Source organism: Telopea speciosissima, chromosome 6 (assembly GCF_018873765.1).
Source record: "Telopea speciosissima isolate NSW1024214 ecotype Mountain lineage chromosome 6, Tspe_v1, whole genome shotgun sequence".
In the NCBI taxonomy this organism is placed as follows: Eukaryota; Viridiplantae; Streptophyta; class Magnoliopsida; order Proteales; family Proteaceae; genus Telopea; species Telopea speciosissima.
The window spans coordinates 53,870,947-53,882,480 of NC_057921.1; the positions used below are offsets into that span (position 1 = coordinate 53,870,947).

The following is an 11,534-nucleotide window of genomic DNA, read 5'->3' on the forward strand; positions in this document are numbered from 1 at the left end:
TGGTAATCTTCATTAGTACTTTGGAGAAAACGCGGTCAAGGAACCGAACCGTACAATGATCAATGGCCATGGTATTTTGCAAAGTTAATGCCTGGTGGGTTTCCATGTGTTTTAATTCTCTTTCTTCTCCTATAAATGGGTTTGTCGGTCGGGTAGTGTTTGAGCTCAATTTAACTTCAAGAGAATATATTCTTGATGAGACTGAGTTTCGGGTGAAGAGATTCCTCGTCCTCGAATAAATCGTTGCCTTGCAAAGCCACAAGCATCGCAATTTACCAGTAATAAGTAAAGGGAGAAAGAACACTGCCAGACTGTGTAGGTAATCTCTCATTCAATCACATCTACCTTCTACTGGTTATAGCGTGAGACGTTTGCACATTTTTTAGCATTTTTGCAGCGATCAAGAACATATCACAAAGAAAATAAGGTCTAGGGTCACATAACCTATATATGTATTTATGTATGTGTCATGAGGCCTTTCATGGTGTATTTTTGTACACCATTAGGTTTCATATACTCCAAGAAATAATATGATTAGAGGCATGAATTGCGCGTAGCAGAGAGAGATGATCTTCATGGATGTAGTAGCAAGATTAGGGAATGAAATTGAGATGAATCCTAGGAGCATATTATCTTCAATACCAAGACGTGCAGTGGATACAAAGGAGAGTGGGCCTCGACACAAACGGTAAGGTTGCTCCATTTCGACCTGGTGCTCATGAACTTGAATTAGGAAACAATCCCTCCACGAAGTGGGAGTAAGGCTGCCTACATATCTGCCCCTCCCTAGACCTTTTAGTGGCAAGAGCCTCGAGCAATGGGACATCTTTTTTATGCAGTGGATCCAAGTAACATAGGGATTAAGGTGGAGTGTACTTAGGATTGAGGATTAGGAAAATACATGTTCTTGCAAGTTAATGGAAAATTTAGATCTAAACAGTGGAATGTAGAAGTGGAAAATGGTGTGGCTACCCCAATTAGTAGTGAGGATGATGGAGCTTCATATTCAGACATAATTTTAAAGTTTTCTGTTACTCTAATGGAAAATGTTGACGATTTGTCAAGGTGACGAAAATTCACTGTTTAGTTTGGGTGAGTGAGAACCCAAATTACAGTAGAATTGATCCCTGTTTTGGGAATGTATTTACATCTATAGTCCTTAAAGATGGATTTATAATTGCCATGATGTGAGCTCCAAGTAAAAAACCTGCAAAAGATGGAAGCTTTGCTTTGAAGAGCACATCAGTGGGGTTTGAGAGGATCCAGAAGTGTTTGAGCAGCAGCCAAAATTGAGGACATCTTGTTTCTCAAGGAAAGCAGACGTTACTGAAATAGCTGGTGTTTCAGCAATTTCAGCTTCCTTGGTACCTTGAAAATGGAGTTCAAGGAACCCAAGCATTTTCTCATCACAAACTGCCATTCAAATTGATCAATCAACCACTTTGGAACTTGACCCTTGAACAGACTGCTCAAACCGCCTGCTTTATCTGAACCTGTCTGATTGCTTGATCGACTATAATCTATCACACATAAAATTGAAGGAATGGACACTGGCGGTGCCGGAATGATTTCCATAACCATCAGCTACTTCATAGACATATGATTTGATCATTCAACCTGTACAATTTATTGACCCCTCTTAGCTGCACATGACGTATATGACTCTTCCTTGAGTCAATTTTGGAGGATCATTTGGCATTGACATGCAGAAATAATCCCAAAATTAACTGAAAATGAAGATATGACTAGATGATGATGATGTGGACAACATGTCCAATGAATGCAGATGTCTCAGGGCTCTGCTCTTCATGTTGCTGCGTTTAGTTTTCATTGGCCATAAACTTTGAATTTTTTCTGTTACTTATGCAGCCAGACCAAAGCCAGTCATTTATAAATGAGAAGAGCCTTTTGCATGCCCTTTGGGTCCCATTCAAGTATCAGGCAGTTTCAGGCTGCACATACAGCCCAAGCTCAAGCCGTGTCACCATGCCTGATTGCCTTCCCTACCCAGTGTCGTTGCTGTTGTTTGCCTTCTACATCTGCGTCTGTTTTTTCGCCAATGAATTTGATTGAATAGCCTGTTTCTGAATGGCAGGCGACACGAGATGTCATGGAAGAGTTTGCCTGTCTTGTATCTCTATTCATCCATCTAATCTGTACTGAGTTGGGACATCCTTGCAGAAGGCACCAACTTGCAGTAATTTTCTTCCATCAAACTTGCTACCATGGAACTCATGTCCATTGTTTACCCCGTTGTGATGGATCCATCACTCACTCATCGTATTGAGGCTCTCTACTTTCTGAATGTCTTCTAATGTGATGACTACAGAATAATGCTAAGATCATCGGGGTAATGACCATCCCATTTATTCCTGTAAAACTACCTCCCAAGACCCAAGTAGAATAAATTCCTAAATGCAAAAGAAACAAACTTGGAGTAGTATGGGATTCCAAACCGGACTATTTTGTAGGAGAATGTAAACTTAGATGCATATGTAAAAAGACTTCCTATGCATTTGTCAGGGCATCCTCCTGGCTAAAGTTCAAGAACTCAAGTTGGGAGTGTTTATTCATCAGCACTAGCTACCAGGTAAAGAGCCAAGGTCTGCAACCCACAAGTACGAGATCAAAGAATGTCTTTCAGTTTAATGGATTCAATTTTATTCTTCCCAATTGTTGAGTTTATGTAAAGTTGACCCTTAAATGGCTAACAAAGCCCTAGGTGCAACACATTTTCGAAACAATTTTAATCAACCAGAGAACTCAAAACCCAATTTTTGAGGTTTCATTGTCTTGAAAGGTTTAATAAAAGCCTCATTTAAGTACTAAGGATGTGCGATCTGTCAATATAACACTCACTATATGCATACCTGTAAATGAAGCCAATTATGCCTAAATAACTAATAATGTACACATCAGTCAGTAAATATTAAAGGTTATCAGTCATGCACTATGAAATCAAACTGGCTACTCAGAAATTTCTCAAAGTAGTAGAGGTTACCACCTCATTGAATATATTGTAGTACAGGCAACTGTTTAACAATTGCAACATAAAATCAGTTTTTACTACAACCAACCAAAATGTGAAAGTAACCAATTTGATAATCCGAAGAACAATTGTTGATTTCAAATTTGACCGTGTAGTATATTTCTTGATCTATTCAGATAAGCTGAATTTTAACTGAATCTAAGGGATAACCCAACTCAGTTATCCATATAAATATAGTAAGCTAATAATTTCACACTGACAATTACCCTTTCAAGCTGTAGTAGCTCTTTCTCCCGCCGCTCCTCTGTCAAGTTCTTCCAATGCTGACCACAATTTTGGGTCATTATAACTCTTAATGAGAAACGTGGCCCCTGCTGCATTCAATATATGTTCAGGATTTCTAAAAGATAAACCCACAACAGGCATCTCTGCTGCCACTCCAGCTTTTATTCCTGATGCAGAATCCTTATAAAAAGGGGAGACGGGGGGGGGGGGGGGATCAGTAGAGAATAAAGGAATTATATAAAAGCCCAAGAAGCTGTGAACTTCTGAAAGTATCATCATTTGGATTTTGGGGAAGAGGCAAACCTCAAAAACAAAACAATGGGAAGAAGAAACCTTCAGTGCTTCTAGACCTTTCAGGTAAGGATCAGGAAACGGCTTTGCTCGCTCACATTCGCTCCCAATTACAAGCACATCAAAGAAATCAGACAATCCCAGAAGTGAAATCATAAGCTCTGCATTTGGTCTTGGAGCATTAGTAACTGCTGCCCGTTTGAAGCCACGATCTTTAATCCATTTACACAACTTGTGTAGGCCATCTACTGGCTTCACTTTTTCTGGTGCCAATCTGCAAAAACACAAATTTGAGCATAATGAATCCCCAGATCAGGGATAAGAAGAAGAAGAAGAAGTAGACAACTACTTAAATTTACCTACGAAACATTGCTTCCTTATCATCCATGAATTTAAGGGCCTTCTCAAATTCCCAATCAGGGAGGAGTATGGGACAGAGGTCTGGGTTATGCATGCCAGCAATATTCTTAACATAAAAATCCTCATCGATAGGGACTCCACCATTGTAACCAATCTGTCAAAAAATCATATATCAATTGCTACTATGAGCTACAGAATGGGGTTAATTGTTTTCAGAATTCATGTTAAGTACTGTACCTCTAGAAGCAATTCACGGAAAGCTAAGAAATGGACAGGATCTGAGTCACATAGAGTTCCATCAATATCAAACAATACAGCTTCCAGGGGAGCAACCCTAGAGAGAGAACATCTGTTGTTTACACAAAATGAAGTCACAAAGTTAAATGTTACTTGGAGTAATACCCATTGATCCTCTAATATTCAATTCCATGCATCTGTAAAAGAATCTATTGCTATTAAAAGACAAAATCACTCTTCCACCCAATGTTTTACAGATAATTCACATGAAGAGTAATGAAGACCAACATAAATGAATCACATCTGCAAGTTCTTATACCAAAACTAATCGAATTGGATAATATTTACCATCCAATAATTCATATTGAGGTTGAAACTGCATCAATAAAAAAAGGGAGAATGATCTATTTGAAGAACAAGCTCTCTTCCAATTAATACATTTTTCAAATAAATTAAAATAAATATATAAACCCATATCAATCTGCAAACGAAATGGAAGAAAGAACAAAAGATAGCTCAGAGAGAGAGAGAGAGACACCTCTCTGTTGTTTGAGAATCCGATGAAATTGCCATCTGAGAAGAGGAGCGACAAATCAAAAGATTTCTTCTCTGCAAATTATTCTTCTTTAGAAATGGGTCTCTACGATTAAACCAGGGAGAATGGGGTAGGCTACAATGAGGATCTCGAAAACACAGAGAGTTCATAAAACTCGGGAAATTATAAATTGGGTTCCGAATCTCTAGGGGGTATTTATAAATAGAAAGAGAGAAAAAGTAGGACAAATTCGTGTAGCCTGCTCCACACTTTCTTACTTCTCGCCCTCGTGGGTATTTTTATAAATAGAAAAGAGAAAAAAAGGTGAGGTGACACAGAGAGTACCATGAACTTGATTTTTGAGTTTATTCTCCAAGAGATCCGGTATTCCTTCCAATTCCTTGTTTAATCAAATTTGAAAAATTCGAGTTGAAGCAGTGGTCTTATTAGTTGATTTGCTGTCATCAAATCCAAGCTTTGTGGGTGGCGTTCGACCAACTAAAGCCAAATGATTTCTTCATAATCTTTTAATGGACCTGGCTTTCCTCCAGCCGTGGCGGGAACCGGAGGATCCAACCCAGTCAACTGAGGGGTGTTTGGGTCATTTAACAGATGGGGGTGCTCCTGTGAAATGACCAAAACCCCCTGTTTTGGCTGGGCTGATACTCCAGCTCCGCCACGACTGGAGGAGAGCTAGACCTGTTTTAATAGTGGTTATTCACACGTCATCTATGCTTAGAGGAGCCGAGGACCCAAACACAAAACCAATAAAAAAAAAGGGTAATTTGCATATACCACCCCTGAGGTTTAACGAAAGTATAAATTTACCCTTCAATTTTGAATAATTCTACGTACCCCCTAAGATTTACAAACATTAACAAATACACCTATTCCGTCAATTCATGACTAACAGTGTTAAAAACATAAGGTAAAATAACAAAATTACCCTTGCAAAAAAAAAAAAAAACCTGCAACTTATCTTCCTTCATTGCAGGTGTCCTGAAACTCAGCTTCCTTCATTTGGAACTGAAGCTACTGCTAAATATACTCAACAGAGTGACTGTTTAATCAAAATTTGGGATAATTTTATATATATAAAAAAAGAAAGAATTTCTTCACCAAACCCTAAATCCCTATTACATTGAGATTGAACTGAATGAACAGAATAATAGAAGAGCTTTGCAATTCTTTTCAAATGGATCAACACCAAATGTTCCATGACCCATACCTGAAACTTGATTAAAGATCTGCGCATCATCAGAGATAGGCACCTGGTGTAAGATCAAATACCAGATCTTTTCCTCCCATCTGTTCCGTCTTCAAGACATCAATCAAGCCTTTGATCTTGTCAGAGGTGTCAAATTGGGTTCAATTGCACTCGAACTAAATAGATGAGCACAAAGAATTTCTAGGGTTCAATTCACTTCTTGCAAGAAGCTCCCTGTTTTGTCGTCGGACGCTTGCTTTGCCTCCGACGATAAGGAGTCTCTCTGTGCAGGAACCCATTTGCTTTTTTCAGGTAGGGAGTTTGAAGGTATGGCTATTTGGAGGTATGAACTGGTGACCAACAAATGGTTCAAGGGTCCTTCCATGATCGATCTAAGGTGCCTCTTTGTGTCTGCCAGCTGCAGTGACATGGGTTGTGTTGCATGTGGGATTGCCATGAGAGCCAGGGGAACAGAGATCTTAAACACTGCTGAGAAATATAATAACCCTGGGAACAGATCATGGGTCTCTCTTCCCCAATTATGTCTCTTATTTCATTTTCTTTGGAAGAACAGCTTTCCACATAATATAAATTAGGGAAACCTTATGCATCAATGGAGGCTTGAGGGAAGAAAAAACAAAAAAAAAATCAGAAATCGCACCAGAAAGAATCTGTTCCAACATCCCAAAGACAAGAAACCGGGTTAGCATCATTGTTGGAGTACGACCACAATGTGGGTGAGTTGGGCGTGAAACCCACCGGCGGCATGACCGGCAGTTCTGTTCCAAACCCTTGTTGGCTAGAAGAGACACCTTAGAATCAACAGATTCTGGAAAGGAATCCAATCCTCACACACAAGGGTTTGAAAATTATGGTTTGTCCAACAAATCCTGCACCGGCAGAATTTGAAGGATACGGTGGTACAGCCACGGTATCAAAGGTGGGATTGGGATAAACACCATAAGAAGAGAGATTGAAGCTAAAACAAGAGGGACGAGGAAGAAGATGAGTTTAAGGATACCTGCAACTCATCTTCCCCAATCGATTCGGGGAAGATGAGTTGCAGGTTTTTTTTTGTTTCTTTGTAAGGGTAATTTTATCATTTTACCCCATGTTTTTAACATTGTTAGTCATGAACCGGCAGAATGGATGTATTTGTTAATGTTTGTAAACCTCATGGGTATACAAAATTATCTAAAATTGGAGGCTAAAATTATATTTTTGTTAAACCTTAGGGTGATATGTGTAAATTATCAACAAAAAAAAAAAAAAAAAGACAAAAATAGTTTTCCTTTTGTAGTTTGTACCATTACCTATCAGTCTCATAGTAGAAGACATTTTCTTGGTAGTTTGGTTGGTGTTTGCTGATTAGGTGCACGTGTCTGCATCTTGTGCGGAATTATAGTTGAGGGTTTTCAAAATATAAGGATTCCTCAACAAAATTAAGGGCACTTTCATATCTCTTTCTTCCCTAGACTTCAGCCTACGGGTGTCAAAACCTAGCCCGAACTGTTAAGATCGATTGAAATTGATCGAAAAAACCCGAGGCTAAATCGAATCGATCCTTATTGGATTGGTTTTGAACTGGGGTATGATGGGATCGGCTGAAAACCGAATCGCACTGGATTGACCAATAACAAAACGAAACCGAATCGAATGAAACCGATAAAAAAAATGAGTATAAAGGTCATGAATAATTGAATTGATTTCAATATTAGTCAACAAATTTATGGTTGTAAGGGAAATTGTTACAAATCAATGAGTATGAGGTTATGAAAATAAGGAAATTGATTTGTAACAATGCTTCTTCCATTGATCTCCTTTTTAAGTGTGGGGCTAATGAAATATTTTAATTAGTTGAAAAGAGAAAGAAGAAAATAGGCACAAATCGAATCCAACTTGTTTTAAAAAACTCTGTACCGAACCGAATCCAAATCGCTATCAACCCGTTATTATAAACTGAAACCGACACGAAACCAAACTGCATCGAAATCGAAACCGAGCCGAAACCGAAAAGTCTTTATTGATTTGGTTTCGATTTCCCTAAAAGTCACCCTAAAACCAAAAAATTGGATCGAACCGACCGATTGACACCCCTACTTTAGCTTATATGCATCTAGATGCCGTTTTGCAAAGGCAGTTTGATTCGGTAGTCCGTTGTCTCAAAGGGTGCTTACAAGTGGGGATGCTACTATTAAATCATGGATCTAAGGATGAGATTCTTTCAAACAGCAAGGGGAAAATAGGGGGGGGGGGGAAATGCTTAGGTTTGTGTGGTTTTTTTGTCTAGTATATATGGAGGGTTAGAAATCTTGTTATTATTCCATAGGAAATAGACAAATGGACCCCATTTGAGGTGATTACTGCAACCCTAAAGGCTCATGATGAATTCTTGCAATCCCAAGTACTTGACGATAAAGAGGGAAAATTATCCTCTCAAATTCCCTATAGCTCGGTAGTGCGGTAGTGTTAGTGTGGATGTTCGATACGTGGTAGTTTGGACATCCAACGGTTCAAGCTCATTGATTATGTTGAGTTCAGACCGCTGGATGTCCGAGCTGCCATGTGTCGGACATCGACATTAGCACTGTGGCACTACCGAGCTATAAGGAATTGGAGAGGATAATAAGTGCTAATGTATATAATTTTGGGCCAAATCCTTAGATTTGTAGGGTATGGACACCCCCCCTTTCCGTAGTTTTATAAGCTGAATACAGATGCATCATGGAAGAAAGATTGTTGTCAAGGAGGTATTGGGTTTGTTAGCAAGGATCATCAGGGCCTAGTCCGTGTGGCAATTTCGGAACAGTTCGTTTTGAGTTGGTCCTATTGGATGAAGCTTTGGCAATGCGTAGTGGGATGCTGAAGTGATCTTTGAATTGTTTGAACACATTGTAGTAGAAACTAACTGTAAAGAGTTGTGCTCTTACATCATTGGGGGGAGCACATCGGTCCCTCTTATCATTCAACCATTGATTGAGGATATTTCCCATATTTCCTCATATTTTCTGGGATGTAGTTTCTAGTATATCCCTAGGGAGTGTCATTCTATAGATGATTCTCTAGCAAGAAGGCCCTGTCCGTTACAAGCATGATGGTTTGGCCTAATTTCATTTTGTGGTTGGTTGAATCTTGTAATTCAGTAACTACTAGCTTTGCCCGTTTTCATGAATATATTTCTTTTTATGAAAAAAAATTTCTTTCTTTCCCACTGGTGAGATTTATCCCCATAATCTTTCTGTCTCACATGTGTTTTTAGAGATACAAAGGGGAAAATGTACCCAACCCTAAGGGTTCTCCTCTATAGCCCTGTAGTTAACTCTTTGTCAAGTTTTAGGAGAGGGGTAAATAGTATTGTTCAGAAACACCACCTAGATAAAAGTCCAGGACCCATAAATGTCTCCCTTTTTTAAAGGTAGCAATTGATATTAATGGATAAGACATAAGCCCTCCCAAATCTCTGGGTAAATTCAAGGTTATGTACTGTGAATCCATTATGCTCAGCTAGAGGTTGGTCTCCTTGTGGGCATGATTTAGATAATCCAACAATTAAATAAGGACGATTTACATTGACAACATGTCAAATTGCATAGAAAAACTAATTAATAAATCTTCAAAGCTTTATATTGTCATGTTGGAAATATTGATTGGGTTCCAAACTTAACTAGTAGTTAGAGTACCATGAAACTTACTATTATATAAAATTTGGGCCTCAACTGAATTGCCACATATAAAATATTAAATACAACCACATAGCACCTCATAATTGGATTGACTATCACTTCTGGTTTCTAAAACAATAAATAAAAAATTTCTTTTCTTAAATAAATTATGGCAAAACTATGGTAGCATAGATGTATTGTCAAACTTTAACATGTTACAATTAATTTTGGCCATGTGGCTGATGATGTAACAGCTTATAACTGTATCATAGGCTAGCCACATATCAAATTCAATTATATTTTCAATTTATATTCAATTATTTCCTTATACTATGAACTGTCCAATATTTTATCTCTTATCTTTGACTTGCGTTTTCTCTATGTATAAAACTTGGATTGAGATGCAATTTTGTAGGTAGATAGTGGTTTCTAGGGCCTATTTTTGCATCACATTTGAGGGTAGATGGATTGCCGAGGATAGAAATTAGTTGAAAAATTGGTAACATCTATCTATAAATTATTTAAGCTACCCATAATGTATTCCAAGAATGCATTCTAGGTCAATTTTGCATTCTGATGATAAAAATAGTAATTTTTATTGTCCAAGAAAATGAGAGATACCCACAACTACCATGGGACAAAGAAATGTGACCAAGCAAAAGAAGAGAAATTGGGGAAGAAGAAGATGTTATCTCATAAAAGTAAAATGGGAATAAATGAAAAAGGTAAAATATTTGCACAACATATTGTATCACACCCTGTAAAATGTCTTATATGTTCTCTTATTTTTAATGTTTTTTCATAATACCCCTCTTACAAGGCTTGAAACTGTACGTGTAGCAAACCCTCTCCCATATGAAAGTTATAGGTACTAAAAAGAATCCTTCTATTTATTTATATGGTTTCCTTTATTTATTTTAAAAATAAATTGACCTACTTTTTCCTTTTAATTTTAAAGTCAATTTAAAAATATTTTAATATATGCTTAGTTTTTTACTATGATTAAAATATAATAAGACATCTTAAAATAATAATAATTAATTTAGTAGGTAGATACAGATGTTAATTAGATTACTAAAACCTATTTATGTGTTCCACAAGACCACAACTAGTGAACAAATTTTATGTTTTAAAAAAAAAAAAGGGGTTATGTCCAAATGTCTCTTGAAAATGGCCAAACTTATAGTTGTCTCCTTAAATTTTCACTAATTTTACATGCATCCTTATTTTTCAAACTAAGTACCACTATAGTCCCTGCCATTAGACAGAGACATTATGTTATAATGGATCCCAATTTTTGAACTTCGATGGACCATTTTGCCCCTGAATAGGATAAAATAAACAAAATGACTTTACCTGAAAAAAACAAAAAAAAACAAAAAAAAACAAAAAAAAAAACCTACAACTCATCTTCATGAATTCTTGAATCAGAAATCAAGAAGAAATTCTATTCTACCCAAAATAGTGATCTCCTACGTCTTTTGACATTTTTACCCCTAACACTCTACCAGCCCTGCATCCGCTCTCTTGTTTTCCTCGTAACACTGCCGCCGCTTCCGCCTCCGCCTCCGCCATCACCACCTCCACAACCCCACTCCCCTCGTCTCTCCGAACACCCACCCCCACCCCACAGCCTGCTGCAACGACCCACCCCCTCGGCAGCTTGTGGCGCACGCCCAGCCCTCTTGTTAATCAGGTGTTTTAACTTCACAATCCAGCCGAACTCCGCCATCACCAGCTCTCTATTCTCTACTGAACGCTGAGAGTAAAACAGAACTTGCAGCTTCAAAGAGGTATGCAATCTCTTTCATCAGAAAAAAAGGGTTTGCAATTTCTGTTTTGTAGTCATTGATGGGGTTGGAGATGGATGAAGGGTTTAATAAGAATTTCTTTTAGTATCATTTATTTGTTAGAAAATGGGTTGTTGTTGATTGCTATGGTTCTTATTTGAGTGAAATTTGACAAGAA

At 37.9% G+C, this 11,534-nt stretch overlaps 1 protein-coding gene across 1 annotated transcript; it reads right to left on the reverse strand.

Annotated features, from left to right (window-relative positions):
* Positions 1 to 2,971: 2,971 nt before the first annotated feature.
* Positions 2,972 to 4,925, reverse strand: LOC122663760 (haloacid dehalogenase-like hydrolase domain-containing protein Sgpp). Its single transcript, XM_043859402.1, has 5 exons — positions 4,701 to 4,925; positions 4,163 to 4,274; positions 3,925 to 4,079; positions 3,578 to 3,839; positions 2,972 to 3,454 (listed from the first exon to the last, which is right to left on the reverse strand). Exons 1-5 carry the CDS (start codon positions 4,865 to 4,867, stop codon positions 3,260 to 3,262), a joined length of 891 nt encoding a protein of 296 aa, XP_043715337.1. The 5' UTR covers positions 4,868 to 4,925; the 3' UTR covers positions 2,972 to 3,259.
* Between the last annotated feature and the right edge of the window lie 6,609 nt (positions 4,926 to 11,534).